The 23,585-nt window shown below is 41.6% G+C and overlaps 1 protein-coding gene across 1 annotated transcript in view; it reads left to right on the top strand.

Annotated features, from left to right (window-relative positions):
- PRRC2C (proline rich coiled-coil 2C) overlaps positions 1–23,585 on the top strand; it is a 77,739-nt gene that overhangs the window by 17,803 nt on the left and 36,351 nt on the right. Inside the window, exons 2-16 of the mRNA XM_050901200.1 lie at positions 2,187–2,354; positions 3,594–3,771; positions 7,015–7,121; positions 10,181–10,318; positions 12,267–12,502; positions 12,880–12,959; positions 13,943–14,076; positions 14,160–14,247; positions 14,537–14,678; positions 15,714–15,788; positions 16,563–17,184; positions 17,985–18,154; positions 18,788–19,034; positions 20,121–20,334; positions 21,147–23,510. Coding sequence (XP_050757157.1) covers positions 2,240–2,354; positions 3,594–3,771; positions 7,015–7,121; positions 10,181–10,318; positions 12,267–12,502; positions 12,880–12,959; positions 13,943–14,076; positions 14,160–14,247; positions 14,537–14,678; positions 15,714–15,788; positions 16,563–17,184; positions 17,985–18,154; positions 18,788–19,034; positions 20,121–20,334; positions 21,147–23,510 — 4,910 coding nt within the window. The 5' untranslated portion in view covers positions 2,187–2,239. The remainder of the gene's footprint in view (positions 1–2,186; positions 2,355–3,593; positions 3,772–7,014; positions 7,122–10,180; positions 10,319–12,266; positions 12,503–12,879; positions 12,960–13,942; positions 14,077–14,159; positions 14,248–14,536; positions 14,679–15,713; positions 15,789–16,562; positions 17,185–17,984; positions 18,155–18,787; positions 19,035–20,120; positions 20,335–21,146; positions 23,511–23,585) is intronic.

A 23,585-nucleotide genomic window follows, 5' to 3' on the forward strand; every position in this document is an offset into this window, starting at 1 on the left:
TTGCAGACTCTTCTTAATACATCAGTGCAGTTGAGTTCCTTTTGAAGGTCTTCTGAGGCTCTGAGTTTGACCAGGGAGTTTGTTGATCACCAAAGGGTTTCAGCAGGATGTAGCTCTGTCTTGCTTATTGCTGTCTGCTCTTAGAATGAAATGTAAGAGTATTTGAGCATACATAACTATTCTGGAATTCATATGGAAACATATTAAAAAATTGTTATTGTAAGGGAGGTAGCAGGGGTTTTGGATGTTGTTAAGATAAATCGACTATATAATAATGTTCTGTTTAAGTGACTGCTCACTTGTGTTCTCGCCTGATGATGAGCAGCAACTCTGCCAAGTTCCTTCTAAGAACTTCTAGTGAAACATCGGTGATATTGCTGGGTTCTTTTTCTCAAGGCCTGCTATTCTGGGGTGTGGTGGGTTGACCCTGGCTGGATGCCAGGTGCCCACCAAAGCTGCTCTATCACTCCCCTCCTCAGCTGGACAGGGGAGAGAAAATATAACTAAAGGCTCTTGGGTTGAGATAAGGACAGGGAGATCACTCAGCAATTACTGTCACGGGCAAAACAGACTCGACTTGGGGGAAAAAATTAGTTTAATTTATTACCAGTCAAATCAGAGTAGGGTAATGAGAAATAAAACCAAATCTTAAAACCACCTTCCCCCCCACCCCTCCCTTCTTCCCGGGCTTAACTTTACTCCTGAGTTCTCTACCTCCTCCCCCTGAGCGGTGCAGGGGGACAGGGAATGAGGGCTGCAGTCAGTTCATCAATGTTGTCTCTGCTGCTGCTTCCTCCTTGGAGGGAGGACTCCTCACACTCTTCCTCTGCTCCAGTGTGGGGTCCCTCCCATGGGAGACAGTCCTCCACGAACTTCTCCAACGTGAGTCCTTCCCATGGGCTACAGTTCTTCACGAACTGCTCCAGCGTGGGTCCCTTCCATGGGAATATAGTCCTTCAGGAACAGACTGCTCCAGCATGGGTCCCCCGCGGGGTCACAGGTCCTGCCAGCAAACCTGCTACAGTGTGGGCTTCTCTCTCTCCACGGGTCTACAGGTCCTGCCAGGAGCCTGCTCCATCACGGGCTTCCCACAGGGTCACAGCCTCCTTCAGGCATCCACCCGCTCTGGCGTGGGGTCCTCCACGGGCTACAGGTGGATATCTGCTCCACCGTGGACCTCCATGGGCTGCAGGGGGACAGCCTGCCTCACCATGGTCTTCCCCACGGGCTACAGGGGAATCTCTGCTCTGGTGCCTGGAGCATCTCCTCCCCCTCCTTCACTGACCTTGGTGTCTGCAGAGTTGTTCCTCTCATATTCTCACTCCTCTCTCCGGCTGCAATTGCTGCTGCACAGTAACTTTTCCCCTTCTTAAATACGTTATCCCAGAGGCGCTACCACCATCACTGATGGGCTTGGCCTTAGCCCACGGTGGGTCTGTCTTGGAGCTGGCAGGCATTGGCTCTGTTGGACATAGGGAAAGCTTCTAGCAGCTTCTCACAGAAGCCACCCCTGTAGCCCCCCTGCTACCAAAACCTTACCATGCAAACCCAATACATGGGGGAAGGAGGGAGGAGAGGGATGACTGGCTCTAACAGCCCTGTAATTTACTGCTACAAGAAGAATAGTGTAACTCTTGGTTTAAGGAATTCTTCACCCTCCCTGTCTGAGCATACTGTGTTCCCAGTTTTGATAAAGAAAACTTCTGACTTGGTGTATTTAATTTCTCTAGCTGCTGAGTTCATGATGATTTTAATGGGGAAAAAAACAAATTCCAGAAATACTGTACCACAGTTAATGGTATCTCAGTGCTTGGCTGCAGGAGTGGGTGAAGTCATTGAGCTTCCCCAGTGGGGAGCTAGCTGCTGGTGGAAACTTTGCATGCTGCTTTTTTTTTTGTGAGATCATGGACAATATTTACTACTTTCATAGTGTTTGGTATTAATTAAATGCTGACCCTCCTGATTTTGTGATGTTCAAATTGTGGAGATAGAAATGCTTTAAAATTACATAGTGTTACATAAGGCTTGGGGTTCCTGGGGCTAATGTATTCTGTGGCATCTCCAGTATGCTTAAATGAAACAGTGCTAAGAGTGTTAAGTATGCTGTCCTTTTTTGTCTTATGAACTCTGTCTTAAGTATTGGCTTATATTCAAATTGTTTTACTTTTCTGGTGTTTTTCTTTCAGGGAAATTTTGAGGGGTGAGCAGGAGGTACCAGACTCGATGAGTTTCCATCGAAATGTCGGAAAAGTCAGGCCAGAGTACAAAAGCAAAGGATGGAAAAACAAAGTATGCAACACTCAGTCTGTTTAATACTTACAAGGGAAAGTCACTGGAAACTCAGAAGACCACAGGTGAGTAAACTGGCTTTAGTTTTGCATTCCGTTTCATCATTACTGTAGTACTAATTAAGAGTGCAAAATATATGAGCACTTAACCACAGCAAGATTTTTGAACTGCTTGATACAACAGTTAAGTGGAAGAATTCTGGAAAGCAATCTTGATTACAGTTTCTGGTTAGCTGTAAACAAGAATATCAGTTCCAGGAGACAGCATTTGCAGTCTAGTAGGAACTAGAATATAGGTAAATAGAAACTGTTTTATAGCTGCAGTCTCCATTTGTTATCAGCATATGACATGCCATTCCCCAGCTGTGCTTTTTACCGTATTTCAGAAAAAGTTTGTGGTACTGGAGGTGTTTGATTAACAAGAAGGCAGTGCTCACTTTCAGATCAGGTGCTTTGTCTGTTTTGCAGACAAACACTGGGTGAAACTTACACTGAAGTTTTGAATAAGGCCACTGTGGGCCTGCTTTTTCATGATTGATTGGATTGAGAACTGGGGGGAATGACACTGAAGGCTTTGAATTTGATTTGACATACTTGCCTAAATTGGGGGGTGAAAGAGGGGAAGTGTGTTCAAACTTTGTTAAAGTTTGTAACAATATTATTTTTAAAGGTTGAAACCGAGATGTTTGTAATGATACAGCAAGCCTAGGGTAGTATCTCGTACTTGTTCACCTGAGTTGATTGATTAGTAGGTTGAATGTCCCGTGTAGTGTGTTAGCTTCATATTGCTTTTCCATACTTGTGGTCTGGAGTAAATGCAATTTGTAGGAATGTTTGTGCAAAAGCAGTATCTGCCAACTGAAACTGGCAGCAAAAAAGAAATGGGCTGGACCCATGTGGGTATTCCTGGACTCATCAAGGTACATTAAACCCCAAAAGGAGCAAGAGTATGATGCTTGACAACATGTTAAAGGATATTAAGACATCAATATCATATTTTAAATGGCTCTCTAGCTTTCTGTCACTGAGCATTGTGTGTAAAGGTGGGGCCATATATCCTTTTTAATCTCTGGAATACGCTAACCATAGTGACTCACTATTCAAAAAGTACTCAAGTTGTCCCAAACCAAGTATTTACAATTCCCTTTTTTTTTTTAAATAAGTTATGAAGAATTTTGAATTTCTAATTCTTATGGTCTTAAATTTTTTGAGTTTCTTGCAAAACACTTATTGATTTATGCAGCTTTGCTGAATACTACCTGCTAAACAGCTTTATTAACTTGCACTTTCTGTTTTGGCACGTAGTTGCCGCACGCCATGGATTACAGAGTCTTGGAAAAGTTGCTATTTCAAGGAGGATGCCTCCCCCAGCTAACCTCCCCAGTCTCAAAGCAGAGAACAAAGGCAATGACCCTAATGTGAACATTGTGCCTAAAGACGGCACAGGATGGGCGTCAAAACAAGAACAGCACGAAGAAGAAAAGTAAGTGACCAATGAGATATGAGGGTTGTCTTGCTGTGCCATTTCTCTCAAGTTTTCCCAAAACTAGGGGTGGGCAGGGCATGGGAAGAAATTGGCTAGACTTGACTGTCCTCAAGATAGCTACCAGAGAGGAAATAGCACCACTATTAATTTTTGGGAGGAAGAATCTTGCTATTAGGGGGATAGTTCAAAAAAACAACAAAAAAACCCGAAAAACCCCACACTTAGGTTGAAAGCAGTATGCTTATGAATCCCATATGAGGGGATGAGTGTTACCTTTAGCCAACTGATGTGGCTACCTTTGTGTAAGTTTTGATGGCTGCTTAAAGGAAATACTATAGCACATTTTTGTAAGATCAGTGTAATCACCGTAAAAGTTTCTTGAAACTCTAGGAGGAACCCTTAGGCACACAGCAGCTAAGTTAAGTAATAACTTGCAAGTTTGTGAGAGTATGCAAAAATCTGTTTAGTTTAGTGTGATTGTGCTGATGTGTGGCAGAGAAAGCTCAAAAATTCATGTTTTGTATACATTTGTTTGAATCTCTGGTTTATTTTCCTCATGGTTCTTAATATTTTCACTTTAATTTGTTTGGTTAGTGTGCCATAAATTCTACAGACTTACAAAAATTTTCTATCTTAAACTTTACACTATTGTTTCATGCTCCCCCAGTATGTGATAAAGCAAAATAGAAGTGATGGTGATGTTGATGCACTGCTGTATACTGTGTATAATATAATTTCCCATGCTCAGTATGGTTTCATCTAAGTTTGTTTCACACTTGTAGAGGAGGTCAGCTAAAGAAAATACAGACTAAAACTTTTCAATAATCTAATTAGAAAGTATTTTAAAGCAAATTTTTTGCCATGTAAGTTTAAAATAGGATATGATTCTCACTACAAAAGTAGAAGTGGGTTTTAAGTGTTTATTCTCTGACATATAAATTGTTCTGAAAAACACTTGAAGATAGGGGCACTGATTGTCTGTTGCTAGCACTTGTGAAAGCAAAAGATGATTAAAGGTATTCTTCCCCTTCTTGCTGTCCCTTTATTTCTCCCTGTATACTTTCCTACATTTAAATGTCAATTTTTGACATCTCTCTGAAAAGCTGTTAGACTTCAGGAGTATACTGTTGTGTTTAGCTTTTTTTTTAAGCTTATGAAACTACAAATTTACAATTTTCTGCCCAGTGTTTTGTATGGTACTTTAACAACATCTTCCTAAACTTCAAGGTCACTTACACTTTGTCTAGTTAAATCTGTGTTGAGCCAGTAGCTTGACTAAAACATACCTTATCTGTGTCTTTGTCTGCCTTTCCGTAGCCTGCTGCCTGTGTTAGAAGTATATTCCAGTAGTTGGTGTTGCATTTAAAAATAAATAAATAGCTATCCCTTATCTGCAACTGGAAGGTGTTTGCCTTTGTATTTTCATATGCATTATTCTGATAAAGGCCTCAGACCACATACAAGTAAAACTAGTCGGGGGAGGGACGTGTTCCCAGGAACAGGTATGTATGCCCAGGCCATGAGTAAATTCTCCTAAATTCAGACCATCTAATGCGTTTGCTCAAGGCCTCAGACCATTTTTGTAACTACTGCTATATTTCTCCAATATTTCAACATGCTTATAAGTGCTGCAGTTTACAGCACTTGGTATTCCTCTCGCAAGTGTTGTGCATAAAGATAACATGTTGATATCAGCTTGCTCTAGTTTAATTCTTTTTTTCTTGTATCACTGCATTGGAGTTCACATGAGTGAGATGTTGCCTGTGATTAAGAAATTTTTTTTCTGCTGCTTTCCCAAGTTGTCACTCTTTCTATGGGTATTGCCTTAGTCCCTTTTTCCTGGATAGTGCAGCCTGTCGTGTATTGATTTGATTAATTCAGCTAGCACCAAGCTGAGTTCTTTCCCTTATCAAGTGGTACACCTATAGGACAGTGTTTTGGATAACTCAAATTCTAAATGGGCTCGGCTTTGAAACAGGACTGCAAGAAATAAACTCTTAACGTTGTTTCACTTCTGTGTGACAAAGTACAGCCACATAAGTTTCAACTTCCCCAGTCTGTTTAGAAAATGTGCAGCTGTAAGAAAATACAACTAAGTGGAAACAGAAAAGATGAGATTTTTTTTAAATTCCGGTAATCTGTGGAAACAAGTCAAAATTGTGTTCAGTTATCCTTGTGAGAAGCCAGTGTGTTTCTCCCCAGCAGTGATTTTTTTTTTTTTGTGATGTTTACTTCTACGTCATTCCTGAGACTACTGTGTAGTGCTTTGGGCTGATTGCTGCAGAACCCAAATGGAACTGACTTCTCGGTGGCAGTCCTCAGAAATTTAGGATTACTTTAGAATTTATTTAAAGCATTTACAATTGTTTATTGTGAGTTAACTGACGTGATATTGCACTAGTTATCTTTTTACTGGTATAATAAAGTGATTCTAGACTACTGGATTTGCCCCCTAATTCCTGTTTCATCAAAAATTACTACTAAGGAGCTGGAGGTCTTGACTTGTAGACACTAATGCTTTGGAGTCTTAAGTTATATGAATATGCAGATTTCAGAAATAGCTGTTCTTGAAAGAAATTAAACATCACTGAATCTGTAGACTAGAGAGATCTTCAAGAATATGCCTGGTTTTTGTATTGGACAAAATGAGTTCTTATGTCTGCCTCTTCTTTTAAGATGGTGAAATAGAGACTTTGTTCTTAATGGACTTAAACTTCTGGGCTCCAATTCATGGTACCTATAAATTTTTTCATGACGTCTTTAGCTTTCCTTATCAGTTCCTTTTACTTCGTAATTTCTGACATATATTTGCCTTCTTTCTCTCAGTTCATGGTGGTCTTTAAGTGCTTTCCTCTATTAGCTCCTGAGGCAAGAGAACATTATTCCAAATTATTCCCTTCCATGGTTGTAGATTGATTGGTTTTTGATTGTCCAATACACTACTTCAGAAGTTATAATTCTGTTCATGCCTGACTGCATTTTCTGCCCAGCCATTTTCATTCATTCCTCTCCGCTTTTGGAAATCTACTCTTGAAAGAATTAGCTAATTTATTCCAATTTTTAACTGTTACTATAACAACTCCTTTTATATAAGAAAATGCTTTTTCTGCAGAAAAGTAGTTATTGGTTCTTCAGCTGTATGGCTACCTCATTTCATTCACTTGTTTGGGGTAGTAATCCTGATGATCTTATTCTGTGCTCACCCTCTTGTATTCACAAGTGCTTTTCCTCTAATTCCAGACAGCCAGACGTGCCGCAGACACAGCCAAAACCTGCTGTTCCTGCTCCTCCAGAAGCAGCTCCTGTTGCCAAATCGTGGGCCAACACCAAACCAGGTGGACAAGATGGTAAGTGATCTTCAAGGTGGAGGGTTTCTTGACTGGCCTAGCAGGCTGTGAATGCTGCTGTCAGAGACCCCCAGACTCAGCAACCATTTGAGTCTTGACCGGGCCAGTTGGGACTGCGAATGCTGTGGAAGCAACTTTCTTGGCTGGAAGGTGAGCCGGTCCCCTGTCACTCAAGTGAGCTCCAGCCTGATTTAGCAGCAGGTCTGACTGCCTTTTAAAGGGCTGGCATAGTCACCTCTTTTGGATTGACAGGGAAATGGTGGTGACAGCATAAGATCTTGAACATGGCTGTGGTGAGGAGGGAAAATTTCGGTTACTAGTTATAATGCGTACAATTTTGGCATGGGAAGGAGAACCATAAACAGTTAGTGGTCATTCTCATCGTAATTTTGGATCATTTTGTGCAAAATGTGTGCAGTCTTGCTTCTATTTAAATGTCTGCTACAGCAATACTTTTCCCTTTATTTTATAGATTCCTTGGTTATTTTGTTTTCAAAGTGATAGTGTTCAAGTAGGATTTTTTTCCTGGGAAAAGCATTAAAGGTGTGTTTTGGGGGTTTTTTAACATAATTGTATGAGAGGATGGAGAACTATTTCCATTAGCATGAATCTTAGCTTGAGTATTTTCATTACAGATGTAAGATCAGAGCTAAATCTTTAGCAGATTTTTTAAATTGCTTGTAGAGTGAGAGGTTACTTAGAATTCCTGTGTCTCCATTATGAAGAATAACCTACGACATGTTTTATTCCTTAAATTTGAGACTTGCAAGCTTTCTGTGGCTATAAAATAGAGTTTTGGCTTCCAAGTTGAAGAAGTGAGCTCTCTTCTGGATAGAGATCTTAGAATAGTAAAACCTGCATTGCATGGAGGTAACTTCTAAGCCATTATGTGGAGTTTTTTAACATAGCGTATCTAATGATTTTACCTTTTTTTGCAGTAAGTGTTAGAAGTGACAATTCTAGATTCTCCACTTCTTGCTCTCCTCTCTAATGTTCAGTGTTTCCTTCGTTGTCAAATATAGGAACTCTCCTCCTTTAACCTTTTACAGGATTTTTGTAGAATAAAAAAAAGGAGTTAACACTGATGCAAAGTCATCTGCATACCAGTCTTTCTGCATAAGCTGATAAGATCATCTCTATGACACAGGAAATAGTGATTCGGCTCAGTGGCTTCAAAATGCATTTAGCTAATTATGTTGTAGTTACCATGGCAGCTTGTGTGCCAAGCCCAGATGGCACCTTCATTTCATTCAATTAATGCAATAGTGGGTTTGCTGTTTCAAGAAGAAATACAGAATGTGAATTGGCATCAGCTGCTTGCTCTCCTCAGTTTGAAACTCGGGATACACCTGTTGTGCTCATGCTTTCCTGATCTGCAGTTGGCTAGTGGAACTTGTAGTTTCTCCAGATGCCTTGTATGTGTTCCAGCAGTCATTCAGCTGGCCACCTCATGCTCTTGTAAGACTTCAGTTGAGTGAGGCAAGACTAAATCCTTCTCTGCTGTTGGTGGCCATGTAGAAAGGAGACACTTTAAAATGTAATGGCAGCATGTGTTTTTCAGCTCATGCATTGGCTAAAAGTTGGGGTTAATTGCTACCATAACACCTTTGAATTCTTTAACTTCTTTCTGAACTGTTGGCTGACAATCTGGCTATTTCAGGTTGATAGCTTAAGCACTGTCAAGCTGATCACTGAGGATGCTATTACTTTGCAATTGAAACATTGTTGCTGTTACTGTGTACTCTTGAGCAGAAAACATTTTTCAAGATTCATTAAACTCATGAATGTTGCATGCCACAGGACCTTGCCTGGCAGGCCATCTGGTTAGTGTGACTGCGGTTTTCAGTCCCATTAAGCAAGTTGTTGGATGTAGCTGCTTGGGAAGGTCAAGAGTCCAATGTCCATTAACAAAAAACAAGTTAACATGATCTGCAGTATGTGAAGTCGGAATGAAGTTTGAAAGATTTCAAGGCAATTTGTAGGCACAGGCATAAATAGTGGTATTTACTGTTATGCCTTTACAAAGAAAGCACAAAGAGTAAGGAGTCTATCCTGTGCTTGACTCTTAATCTTAAAAAAAACCAAACCAAACATCAGGATCCCCGCATTTTGTTATGAAGGATTCTTTCACGAATCGGAGAGAACAGAAGCTTTTCTAGCTGTTAGCTAAAAAAAAAAGCATATCATGGGGATTGGGTGTTTTGGGATGGCATATGTTCAGAGCCCTTTTTGGGAGTTTGCCCTATAGTCCATGTAGCCTAATACGATGTCTCTTATAGTAGCCAGTAGTAAAGACAGGTGTAGGAACAGGGCGTTATTCGGGCTGTTGGAATAGGAATCTTCCCTCAGTAAGATTATCAGTGATTTGGTACTAGAATGCTATTGACCTAATAGGCCAATATCCATTATGTGTATGGGGGGGGAGAAATTGATTCAGAGTAGATGCTAACAAAACCTTCTAAAGAGGAAGACAGTCTATGTATTTGGCTTCCCTATCATGTGCAACAGAAGTCTTAAATTCCAATCCTGAGTTATGATGTCAAGGGTTTTAGAAATCAAAGAATGCTACAGTTCTGGTAGTTTCTCATAATGTAAAAGCTGTGGTCTATTAAAGTCCTGAAGAATTATTTGTTATTAGAACAGTAATTAATCTTAAGGGCTTTTGCAATAACATAGTTGCCCATTCTTGGGTTGACTATAGTTGTAGAATAAAATGAGGGAAATCTTTGTCTGGAAGGAGGGGGAAAAAAAAGTGTTAACAGAGCTGAGGAACTTCAGGTACTCCTCGTGTTAAGTCTTGTTCCATTGTCCATTATTGCTCTCTGGTGCTTCTGGATTTTTCTCAGCTGCAACAGGTGTGATAGTTGGCCTAGTAAATTTAACAACTTTGGTAGCAAATGTGAGTGCTTTACAAGGATTGCTCTTCACTTATGTGAATTATGTTACCAGTAAATTAATGGGGCTTTAACAATCACTTTTTAAGGATGATCAGGCTTTTATCACTTTCTGAACTGTTTGACTACAGAAAGTTGTGACTTTGTGAATATCTTACTGTGTAGGTCCAGCTATTCCAGTAAATAGTTATTTCCAGCAAGAGTTTCCCAGTCTGCCGGCAGCTGGGGATCAGGAAAAGTCAGGCAAAGAGAAAGATGCACCTGAAGAGCTCCATGGATCAGGACCCAACTTGCGGCCACAAAGTAAGTATATACTACAAATTTTTGTGAAATTGCATGGGTTTGTGTGGAACTTGTTTATTACAAGATTACTTGTGCCCCGTAAAAAATAAATCGGTGAATTGATTGTTTTAATCAACACATTCCTACACTGAAGAAACAGATTTTTGGGGCTTTCTTCTGCTTTACTGTGTTCCTGGTGTGTGCCAAATAGGCTATTTAATCCTATCCTGCAGTTCACTTTCCATTTTCCCAACCTAGTCAGTAGTCCACTAGTGCTCTGAGGAACATTTGTTAGTTGCACAATACTGGCATTTTCTTACTTCCAGCTGCTAGATGTCACAACAGCTAAAATATGTATTTAAAGAACTCTCCTAATATTAACTAATTATATAAATCATCATTAGGGTTGTCCCCAAATGGTTAGTACCCATAAGAGAGTAGCCTGAAAAATCCTGAATAGGAAGTTTAATCTACAGGATACCAAAAGAGTGGACTGTAATTTGAAAAGCATTGGCATCTTTAGCTCATGGCTGAAGTGTTCTGACTAGCTGGATCTGTTTCAGCTGTCAGGGATTAGATCTAGTGAAAACAACCATAACAGTGCTGGTTTTACATGTCTCAGTGAAGAAATGTGTATTGCTTCCCCAGATCCTTTTAATAGGGAGGCATTTGGGATTGTGCTTGTTTCCAGTGAAAAACAAGATTCCTTTCTTCCTCAAAAGTGGTTTTGATGAGGTTTGATGGACTAGGGATCCTTTCCTGCACTGTAGGTGGCACAGTCTTGTGCCGGTGATAGGTAAGATGTGCAGTGCTTTTAGAGGGTTTGGGCTCTCAGGGAAGCCTTAACTCCTTTCTGTGTTAGGCCTCGGTTTTCCTTGATTTGTTTGTCAGGTCCTGCAGACTGAGGCCACGTGCTTGTTCAGGTCCTCACTTGATTTTGATGTAAAGAATAAGTTGTCAAGAAATGCAACAGATGTCCAACACCAAATTAGGAAAATAGCTACGCGTGTCTGTTCCAGCCTCCTGCAGGCAGTTATAGTTTTGGTCAGCACTGTACATGCTATATTAAGCCCTTCTTTCAGGTCTAACAGCAGAAAGCTAAATGAACTTGGCAAGTACTGCCCCTTTAGCAGCTGTGCTCCCCAGCAAAGATAAGTGGAAGAACTGTAATGGATACTTAAGAGCATAGTTTAACACTGCTTAAAGGGTTTGTGCCCCTAAAGGAACATTATTTACAGTGTGTGTCTGTGAATTTTTGTTGGTCCCAGTGGATCTGAGCACTGCTGCTAAGTTTACTTTTTTTTTTTGTCCTAACCCATGCTCTGTAGGCAGAAACTCCTGGAAGAATGGACTGCCTGGCACAAGTGATAGGTCATTAAAATCCCTTACTTTTCCTGGACTTTTTGCTAGACATTCACACCCAGAAGTACATCCCTCATCACTTCTATTCCATCCTTATCAGACAGAGATACAACCCAGACTCTGGGTACCTATCTTCACTTAGAAAGATAATGCGCGGCTATATGTCATTTTCAGCTGCTTGAGAGTTCCATGGTAGGCCGTTGCTGCTTAAGAAGCTTGATCTTTCCCTTGACAGCATCTTCACACTGAGTCAACAGTGGCCCACTTACCACAGCTAAATCTGTTTTCTCTCCTGTGCTATTATCAGTATCCTTCCTCAATTGCATTGTGTTTTGGAAGGTAGAGTAGGACAACTAGAGCAGTCTATAAATTTAACTCTTATCCTTCAGGAACACAGCTGGATGTAGGGCTGAAGAGGATTAGAAAACAGCTGCTGTTTTCTCAAGTGGCCATTGCTTGTTTCAGTACCAAACATGAACATGTGTCCGCACAGATCGCTGTGTCACTGAAAACTGCGTAGGAAGAATGTGTTTCTCATCATGCCTGTCTGTAAATCTGTAGTATAAAGTCTGTTCTTGTTTTTCTCGTACTGATTCTGTCCATGCAGATGCTACTGGTTGGAGAGAAGGTGGTAATAAGAGCAACTCGCCCAATTCTCCAACCGATCAAGAAGCTAAGGCTCTTGGACAAGAAGATGGCAATGCTACGCCAGCAGAACAAAATGATGGCCAGAAGGCAGCAGAGAAGAGGGATGTGCGGTTACCACAGGTCCCTCAGCCCAAGCTGAATGGCCAGCAGCAACCACCTATCTCATCTCAGTATAGAGCAATGATGCCACCTTATGTAAGTGATGGTTACATGTAAATTTTTTAAGCAGCAGGGATTGATTATTGGCTAGTGTGATTTGCTTATGCCCCTTTCTTCTCCCTCCATGGAATGCTTAGCAGTTCTGCTAGAAGGGTGGGATTGCAACCAGCTCCTCAAAGGATGTGGCTACCTGTTGCTGCTCCTGCTGCACTGAGTTTGAACTTGTCAGGAGTTGATTAACACTTGTAATCACTCCACCTTGGTGACTTGATGTCACACGTTTGTGATATTAAGCAAACTGTCTTGAGTGAAGAGTCTTGCTTTGCTTCCATTGTGATTCCTTTGATGATCTCACTATACTTAATGCAATGATGTTTTTTAACGAATGGCTCCTGTTTTTAAACCTTTCGTAGATGTTTAATCAGTATCCTAGAATGGCATATCCTCCTTCCATGCAAGGTCCAACAAGGTTTCCCAATTCTGAGCCTAGCAGGTAAGAAACCTTACAAGTGTTACTGTTGTGTGGATATGAACTCTGTTTGTGACTGACTGAAAAAAAAAAAAAAAAGAAATTTTGCACTGAGTATCTTGATTATGATTATACATTGCATAAGAACTGCCGCTGGTTAGTCTCACAAGTTTGGCTTGTGTGGAGCAGTGCCATGGAGTGATTTGTGTTTGACGACTCAACTGCAAAACTTGAGGGAATTCTGCACATTACAGGGTTTTTGACTCGGAAGAGCAGGAGTCATTTGGGGACACCTTTGAAACTTCAACCAGTATTTTGCCTGTAAAAGGACTCTTCCGTTGTTATAATGAAAGTAATTCCTGGTTCTCAACTCTACTGCTCTCCAATTAAAGTAGAGCTGTAATGCATTATAAAATCAGTTTTCCTCCTTTCTGTGCATTTCTCTGTAATTGAGGATGGCTGTGCACATGCACGAGGAAATAGGGGATGCTGTAGGCAGTAGGGTACAAACTTTGACAGGTTATCTGTGGTTGGGATCAGGAAGAGGACAAAGGCTGAGAAGGATGACTGGGAGAACTTGACTATAGGCGTAGGGAGAAGGTACAGAACCTTTGACAGTAGGAAAGCATGAAAAGTATGAAGAAATATCTCTGAGGTGGATAAATTGGTGTTAAGAAGGATGCCAGATCTGTGCAGTGTGTTTGAAAGCTACAAGGCATGTGGTTTTCCACTGTCAACTGATGTTTGACTTGTTTGTGAAGTGTGCAAGCAATGCTGTAGCATCTAATTGTTCCCTTCCATGAAGAGCCATCTGGTGGTATAGCAGTAATTATTTGAACTACAGTAGTCGCACACATGGATGATAGTTCACATTTATACTGTATTTGAGAGAACAGTAGTTCTCTCACATACTATATACTTCAAATAATTGTCATATAAGTTGACCTTTTATCTAGTCATTTTGTGGATGAATAGTGACAGTGGCCTTCGTTTCCCTCTTTTTTTAGAGGGCCAAGGGGAAGAGGACCGCCTTCATGGTGTTCAGAACCTATTGAGCGCCCATCCATTCTTAGTGCTAGTGAACTTAAAGAACTTGATAAATTTGATAATCTAGATGCTGAGGCTGATGAAGGCTGGGCAGGTAAGAACATCAGATTAATGGTTTCTGTTATTTGTACATTGAATCCTTCTGAAAGATTAATTGAATATTTGCTTGTGCATCAGGTGCTCAGAGTGAAGTGGATTACACTGAGCAGTTGAACTTCAGTGATGATGATGAGCAAGGAAGTAGTCAAAAAGAGAAGGAAAGTGGGTGAGTTGCTGTTGCCAGTTGGGCGTGAATGCCACTTAACTAGCTTAGCTTTTGGGAAGGTTGAATGAAATGAGTGCAAGTACTCATTCCAATAACATTTATTCCAGTAATTTAATAGTGTATTAAGTTGTGTAACTGCCTGCAGACTCCAGTCAGCTGGGCGTGTAGTAGAAGTTATCCTTGCTGTGAGGAACTTTTGCTCTTGCTAAGAAACGTTGAGGATAGAAGATAAATCACCAAATACCTGTGTGGAGTACACCTTTCATTTTTCTTATTTCTTTGCACATAGTGATGAACAAACACCATCAAAAGATTCCCAGAGTCCTGATGGCCAGAAGGAAGCAGAAGAACAGACAAGTGCTAAGTCTGCCACCCAGGTTTCTGCAGCAGCAACCAAAGGGTCTTACAGCAAAAGCTCTCAGCTTGATCAGGTTTGTGTGTTCTTCTCTTCAGCTCTTCTGGCAACAGCCTTGTCGGGAGAGGTCTGACTCAGGTGTCTTTCCAAACTGTCAGGTCAATTAAGGTTATGAACATGAGTGAAAGCATTAGCTACTGAAAGCATTATCTGAGCTGTGGTAACTGATTGGGTGCTGCTTAGTCAACTTAGCTGCTTCTGGTCACAAAATAAAAATAGCATGTCTTTATCTAGTGTGTTCTAACCCACAGTTGTGAGAGGGTGAGAACTCTTGTGTTAGTTACTGTGACTCCACTGACAAGCTTTAACTCGATACTCTTGTCTGTCCATCCCTGTAACAGTGAGTGAAGCTGTTCTGGTGTCCATCATGTTTTATAGTGGCACCGAGTAAATAGTGCCCAGTTGGCCCACACATTTTTCCTGGGTATGGGGGGTTTTTTTGGTATTGCGAATCCCTTTCTGTAGTGCAATTTAGCAGTAATGTGTCAGCTCACTTCTGATGTCTCAGGCAGATAGGTTTTATACAGACCATGTAGAATTCATCAGCTCAGCCATTTTGGTTCTTGGTGTATCCTCTAGTAGAGGAAGATTGGCAACCACCTCAGCTTATGCCTGCTTCAGCCCTATTTCTATTTTTTTTTTTTTCCCAGGAAAAGCTACTGTTGGCTTTGTCTGAAAATTTCCCAGAAATGTTTTCTCTTGACACCAGTAATAATGAAGATGGGGGATCTTTAATTGGTTTTACTTGCACTTTCTCTATATATAAAGATCACGTTGTCTTTCAGGGTTTGATGCTACATTGACTGTGAGGAAAAACAGCACAGTAACAAAGTCTGAAATTTGGATGTGTGAATTTTTAAAGTAATTGTTTAGCTCTCAGTACATAAAGTGGAAATGTTCTTGCCCTTGTTTTGCATGCAAGTTTGTATTGTATGCAGATAGTTCACTAGGTGTAGTATCTTAATGCAGTAGAAAACAGTAAATCTAAAATTTGTCAGCTTGACTGTTGTTATGAGCTTGCTTAACCCTGGTACTGTGTTTGATCCAATAGGATCGGGGCCCAGCACAGCCTTCTATACATGAAAGAGGTGGTCCTGCTCTTCATCCAAAATCTATTCTACCACCGGTAAGAAAGATTAGAATTGTCCTTATTTCCTTGAGTTAAATTCTTTAATGCTGTGGTGGAGGGATTTAGACTAAGAAAAGTCAAAATATGCTTCACATAGGGATAAGCCTTTTCTTTAACAAGTAAAGCGATCGTAGTGCCTGGGGCCAATAAGAATGGGACCCCAACACAGCCGTGCTGCTAATTGTGTAAAGCAGCCCCATCTTGTAAGTGGCATATGAAATGCATGAGAACTTCAAGAGCTTTCAGTTATCCAGCCCCATTTGGGAACTAGAGAGGACAGGGGCATGGGAACAGTGCTGGAGGGCTGGCTGCCAAGGCAGACGGGGAAATGAAGTCTCAAATGAAATGTGTATGTAGTAGCTTCTTACCAATTTTCAACAGTCCTTATTAAAATCTCTGTTATCCTGAGCTACTTTGAATTTCTTTGGCTCCTTGGGGGACTTTTGTCTGAGATCTGCCCTGAGTCTCTGTGATTTACAGCAGCCTGTAACCAAATCTAAAAGATGTTTGTCATCTTTGCTGTCACTTTGCCTTGGTGATGGGGACGAGGAGTGACATGAGCCTAACTGAATCTTTACCTCTCCTTTCTGAGCTCAGGTTGCGTGAGTCTGAACTGGAGCAGGAAGGTGGGGGCTTGCTTTTTCTTCCAAATCTTGCTTTTTAAAGGTGCCATGCAAGGAGATGTGTTGATAAATAGTTAAAATGTAGTATTTCAACAGACTGTTTATATCATACATGTTCAACTTGACTTAACTGATTTTAATATTGCAGCACCCTCCTCCCCCTGATCGCCAGGTAGGACCTGGAAGGCAGGGACCCTTTCCCCCTAAACCAGTACCAGATGAAGATGAAATTTGGAAACAGAGGAGAAGACAGCAGTCAGAGATATCCGCTGCAGTTGAGAGAGCCCGTAAGCGGCGAGAAGAGGAAGAAAGAAGAATGGAAGAACAGCGAAAAGCAGCTTGTGCCGAAAAGCTAAAACGGTTAAATGAGAAATTTGGCTGTGTGACAAAACCCTCCCGGGAAGACCCTCTGAAAGAGAGAGAGAGGGAGAGGGAAAGGGAGAGAGAGCGAGAGAGAGAAAGGGAGAGGGAGAGGGAAAAGGAGAGGGAGCGAGAAAGAGAGAAAGAGAGGGAAAGGGAGAAGGAAAAGGAAAAAGAGAGGGAGAGGGAGAAGGAAAAGGAAAAAGAAGAAAAAGAAAAACTGGAGAAGGCAAAAGAGCAAGAAAGGGAGAAAGAGAAGGAAAAGGAGATGGAGAAAGAAGAGAAGGAGAATGAGAAAGAGAAGGAAGAGGAGAAACCAGTACCTGAGGTTCCTGAGCCTGTAGAACCTGTGGCAACACCTGTAGTAGAAAAACAAGAAAGTGAAACCAGGAATAACAAGGAAGAAAAAGGTATGCTTGCGTGCAAGTAGGAGTTGTCTGTCTTAAAGCTGAGCCACAGAGCACAGTTGTAATCTAGGAGTCTAATTTGCATACCTAATTAACCTAGTGCATTTAGACCATTGATTTTCCTGGCACATCGCAGCTGCTAACTGTCCTTTGAGCTAGACCTGTTTGCCCAACTCATCAAAACGTTAAAGGAAAAATTGGGTTCTGTGATTTAGGCTGGACTTTGAAGAATACAGAAAGAAAAGCAGACTTTCTTTTCTTGCTAAAAGAGGGTCAGCAATGTACATTATTTCAGCTATTCCGTTCTTTCAGCAAGCCTAGAGAAGTAGACACAAAGAGCACATATTTAAACTTGGTGCATTTTTTGTAGTGGAACTTGAATGCCATGAGAGAACTGTTAGACTATGCTTAATAAGGTTGTGTTATCCTTTAAATGGATAAAAGTGATTGTAAAACCAAACCTTGATTCATAAAAAAAGTTGATTCAAATGTGATATGGTAGCATTGATACAGCACTTCTTAAATCACAGTAGTTACAACCTAAATGCCAGTGGCTGGACTACCCAGTGTATTTGAGTTTGAAAGGGACGCTGAGAGATGTATTAACAACAATTGTTCTGGTTTGAGGGGTTGTTCTTAACTTTTTTTGCCTTTATTGGTTTGGGAAACTAAGACTGTGAGGTTAGAGAAGGCAGACTGTTTTCATTTTAGAACAACATCCTTTATCTGACATTCTGGTGAAATTGTCGTAGTTTTAAGATTCACTCTTGTCTCCCATGTGGTTTGTTTGTTTGTTTTTCCAGAAGATCAAGTAGTCTTTACCCGACAAGATAGTGGTCGGAATGAGAAAGAGATTTCACAGGTGACTCACGAGAGTGAGCCAGATTCAGGATCTCAGCCTCGTCCTGCTGTTTCCTCGGGCTATTCTAAACAGTTCCAGAAATCATTACCACCAAGATTTCAGAGGCAGCAGGTAAGTAACCAGTTCATTAAAAGAAGGAAGCTCATTAAAAGAATGATGTCTTCTGACTCATTCTGAATAAGAACGTGACAACAAGAGTTTCAAAAAGCCTAAGTTGCTGATTTCCAGCTTCTGTAACATCTATGGTATTGGCAGGAATTGCTCTGCATGAAACACTTCTTGTCACTTGCAAAGTATGTAAGTGAGCAGAAAGCAAGAGAGGCTTTTAAAACCAGCTGGTTTTGCATCAGTTGCTGGAAGCAGAGTATTGTCCTGTGGTTGCCTGTGGAACCTGGGGTCTGATGATCATTGTTTCTGCAGATTTTCCTTAAAGGGTGTGACACTCACAAATGTAATTTGGACTTGGGTCCTGTGGTCTGAAGAGCACTTTGCATTAATGACATGCATGAAGTATAGGTTGTTCTGTGTCTCAGCTGAACACCAGCAAAACTGTAGCTGTTCTAAATTGTCTGGTCTGGTTTTCTCCCTTTTCTCCTAGTTCATCCTGATGCATGTTTGCGATTAACTTTCAGAATGCTTAATGTCCTGGAGATAACTGTACTTGTTGTTTCCAAGGGTTATTCGAATTCTGCTCAAGTCTTCATCTTAACAAAAAGTCTTGTAATACTGTTTTCTGTTATGCAGGAGCAAATGAAACAGCAGCAGTGGCAGCAACAACAGCAAGGTGTCCTTCCACAATCTGCTCCCTCACAGCCTTCTAGTGGCCCTGTCCCGCCTCCCCAGCATAGACCCCTTTACCAGCCCATGCAACCGCATCCTCAGCATTTAGCTTCGATGGGCTTTGATCCACGGTGGCTTATGATGCAGTCTTACATGGACCCACGAATGATGTCAGGAAGACCTGCAATGGATATGCCTCCTATTCATCCAGGTAAAATCTGGCAGCGGTTGTTTTTGACTGTTGAACTGTCTTGGTTTTGAAATAGAAGTCTTTCCCTAACCACACTATGTATAGTAACAGCGAATGGGTGGGTTTTTTTAAAAAGAAAACTACATTATTTCATTGTTTGAGACAAAATAGATTTTAGTAATAATGGAAAAATGATAGTCATGTGTCAGTGTGTATCTTTGACTAAAATAAAATCACAGCTTTCACATTGCAGGCGTGTTAGTGACAGTTAAGGATGTATTCAGAATGTCAGCATAAGCCTTACTTTGTTACAGATATTAAGGCTGGCATGAGTTAGGTTGAACTGAGAAAAATAGTGTATTTACCATTTGTGTTTCATTACATGTTAGCACTTGATACTACATTGCTTACTAAAAACAAACATGAAATTTTGTTATTTTTATATTATGTATTAGCACCTCTAGAGTCTTACTAAATCTGTGTTTTCAGATTCTTGGCACTAAAAAGTCTTTTTTAATTTGTGGAATTGCCATCTGACTTGCAGTTAGGAAAGCTATTGTGCATAAATAATACAAGTCTGGCATGTAATGTAATGGAGGTACCCATTCCCTTGCTCATTAGCTGGATAAGTTTCTTGAATGAGTGCAAGGAATGAACAGAGGAAATGGCAGGCTAAGCAAAGACAGTGAAACTGTAGAATTTCTTTAAAATGTTACCAAAAAATAGGACCCAGCGTCCTTAATAGAGTACAAAAAAAACCCCCAAACCTATGTACACTTACCTTGCCTTTTGCCATTCATATCTTACAGCAGAAACTTCATTCACAAGTTTACAGGTCTATAGAGCTGGTTCTTCCCCATTATAGTGGAAGCAGACAGCTTTTCCTTTTGTTGGTACATAGGGTACTAGTGGTGAATATGATTTAGTCATTCTGAGGTCAGCTGGCAGTGAATAGACATTTGGCTTCAACAACGGAAGGTACAGAGGAAAGGAGATCGGAGGAGAGTAGTGTTCTTCAGTACCTCCTGATGTGCTTTGTTAGTCTTGAGGTAGGTTTCTTTACTAATGTTAAACTTGTTTCAATTGTTGAACTTAAATCTGTTGCAGGAATTATGCCTCCCAAACCACTGATGAGAAGAGACCAGATAGAGGGATCAGCAACTAGTTCAGATTCATTTGAACATATAGCTCGCTCAGCAAGAGAGCACACTGTTCCTTTGTCAGAGCCCCGCATGATGTGGGGGTCAGACCCGTACCCCCATGCAGAACCTCAGCAATCTAGTTCTCCTCCCAAAGTGTTAGAAGAGCCTGACGATTTGAGGTAAGCCTGAGTTACGTACTCCTGCGTGTCACTTCTCCAAGCCATACATACTTACACACTTGGCTGTGTAACTTACGTTGCAAAACACAGTTTAAACTGACTGAGTTATAGCTGCTCTTCACACAAAACTTTAAAAGGAGTTGTGACTGGGGAATGCAGTGTACTTGGCGCTGTTGTATAAAACAAGACATGCCTGCTCTGTAGCAGTGTGTAGAAAGACGATTTACCCCTTGTTTAGGATCCTTAACCTAATTTGATGAATGGTGATTGCCATAACATTTTGAATTTTCAGTTTTGTAGAACACTCCTATGGTGTTGTCCTGTTCTCTATCTGCTCTCCATCCTCCCCATATCAGAGAACTCCTGTCTGATGTATATTAGTTTCAAAAGTCGTGCGTTAAGTACAGGTGGTATAAAGCAAGACGGTCGCTTTTGACCTTTGCTGCATGAGGAACAGTCAGGAAGGCTTCCTCTGCATCTTAAAAGTACCCAAAAATTCTTTTTGCTGTACTGCTGTCTGGGTAATACTTGTGATATTAGCCTGCTAACTTGGGGCTTCATTTAAAATTGCATGTATAGCCATTAACAATACTAGAGTCCTATAGCTAATTGTACATTAGACACTGAACTGTTAAATCAGAATAGAATAAAATTGACCTCTACAACTAGCAGCCACTATGAAAATTAATACCTGTTATTTCCTGGAGCTGACATTAATCCTTCATAGAAATAGAAAATTATTCGATTTAAGTAAATATTTATGAGTAAAATTTTTCCACCCACCCTAACATTCTTAATTGCTTGCTGCTTAGGTCTGAGGCCCACTTGGAGCAAGAACGAGTTGCTGTCCCTGCTGCTGCTTATCCTGTAGAACACAACCAGTTGGACTCTCATCCAAAGACAGACTTTTTCAGAGAATCAGGAGAGGTGGAGGTACAAAAGTTCCCAAGCAGGCCTTTGGAAGATGTACAACCTCTCCAAACTGACACACCTAACACGGCAGTTAATTTTGAAGGAGTGAATGAGAAAGTTACACGTAGCTCTCCAGAAGAATTGGTGCCTGTGGGAGAAAGTCACTCTTCACTAAAGAGAAGCATTTCCCATGGTTCAAGTCACTCTCTAAAATCAGAAGACCAGAGGAATGAGACAGCAACAAATATCCCTAAATTAAATAACAGGCCTGTTGAGACAAAGGAGGCAATTGAGAGACTTGAGATTAAGCCAAAAAAAGAAATTTTGATCAATAATAGAACATCAGAAGGACCAAAACTTGAAAAAACTTTCAAACCTAAGTCTGAAACAAGATGGGGTCCTAGGCCAGGTTATGGCAGGAGAGATGAAGGTGGTGATAGACCAGTGAGAAGATCAGGTCCTATTAAAAAACCTGTGCTTAGAGATATGAAGGAAGAGCGTGAACAGAGAGAAGAGCGTGAACAGAGGAAGGAGAAAGAAGGAGAAAAGACAGCTAGTGAAAAACCTAGCAAGTCTGAGAAAAGTGACAAAAAGGAAGCACCTCAAGTGCCACTGCCTCAGGCTGAGCCAGAGACATCCGCCTCCAGCAGCGCTCCTCTGGCTAAGAAGATAACCCAGGATGCTGCTCTGACACTAGCAAGCCAGGAGAGCAGTCAAACCGAGACTGCAGCTAAAGCTCCGGTTCAACCTCCCACACCTCCAGTCCAGCAGCAGCTACCAGCTGCCCAACCTGCTGCTCCACAGCTTCCCCCTGCAGTACAGCAGCAGCCACCTGCTCAACCAGCAGCACAGCAGCAGCCACATGTTCAGCAGTCAGCTACTGCAGTGAAGGAAGAAAAGCAGACTGAGAAGGTAGTTACCAAGGAGGTTGTAGAGAAACCACGCTTAGAAACCAGACCAGTAAAAAGAGAGCCTGGCTTACCACCTAGGACATACTGGAAAGAGGCTAGGGATAGAGACTGGTTCCCAGATCAGGGATACAGAGGCAGAGGTCGTGGGGAGTATTATTCCAGAGGTCGTAGCTACAGGGGTTCTTACGGAGGACGTGGTCGGGGCAGTAGAGGCCATAATAGAGAGTACCCACACTACAGAGATCCTAAGCCTAGATCAGACCATGTGCCTTCGGGGCCTGTTAGGCAAAGAGAAGAGAGTGAAACGCGTAGCGAGAGTTCTGACTTTGAAGTAATCCCAAAACGGCGGCGACAGCATGGTTCAGAGACTGATTCTGACAGTGAAGTTCACGAAAGCGCAAGTGACACGCTGCTTTCAGACAAAGACAGCCTAATCAAAGGCAAGCACCCAAAAAGAGAAGAGAGAGCTGATGGCAAGAAGCCTCCAAAGCCCCTGTCATTCAAACCTGAAAACAGTATCAGAGTAGACAACAGATCCCTAGAAAAAACATACATAAGAGATGATGAGAACAAACCCAAACCAGGATTTCTTCCTAAAGGAGAGCCTTCTAGACGAGGCAGAGGGGGAATGTATAGACGTGGTGGCAGGGATCCTGGTGGGCGTCCTCCACGTCCATCCACAATAAGGAGACCAGCCTACAGAGACAATCAGTGGAACCCTAGGCAAACAGAGATCATTAAACCAGAAGATGGGGAGCCTCCAAGAAGAAATGAACATTATGGTCCTTTACCAGTTGATAAAAGACCTCCAAAATTTGAGAGAAAGTTTGATCCAAATAGAGAGAGGCCACGAAGACAAAGGCCTGCTCGGCCTCCAAGGCAAGATAAGCCACCACGCTTTAGGCGCCTAAAAGAAAGAGAGGCTGCATCAAAGATAAATGAGGCTGTAACCAACTCCTCAACAAGTGCCACAGTTAGTAATGCAGTTAATGAGCCCTCCAACACTGCTCTGGATGTGTCGGGAAGTAAGACACCAGACTTGTCCAACCAGAATTCTTCAGACCAGGCAAATGAAGAGTGGGAAACAGCCTCAGAAAGCAGCGACTTCAATGAGAGGCGGGAGAGGGATGAGAAGAAAACAGCAGACGTCGCAGCACAGGTCGCTGCAAAGGCAGGGGAAAATGCTGGAGCTCCAAAAAGGGAAATAGCCAAGAGAAGTTTCTCTAGTCAGCGGCCTGGAATAGACCGTCAAAACCGACGTGGCAACAATGGGCCAGCTAAACCGGGGAGGAACTTCTCAGGACCTAGGAGTGAAAGGCGGAGTGGTCCTCCACCCAGAAGTGGAAAAAGAGGGTGAGTACCAGCTTCTGTTAGAAAGCACACGTGGTCATGGTCTTCTGTTGTCCTCTTGTGGTTCAAAAATCGTAA

Source organism: Gymnogyps californianus, chromosome 8 (genome assembly GCF_018139145.2).
Source record: "Gymnogyps californianus isolate 813 chromosome 8, ASM1813914v2, whole genome shotgun sequence".
Classification (NCBI taxonomy): domain Eukaryota; kingdom Metazoa; phylum Chordata; class Aves; order Accipitriformes; family Cathartidae; genus Gymnogyps; species Gymnogyps californianus.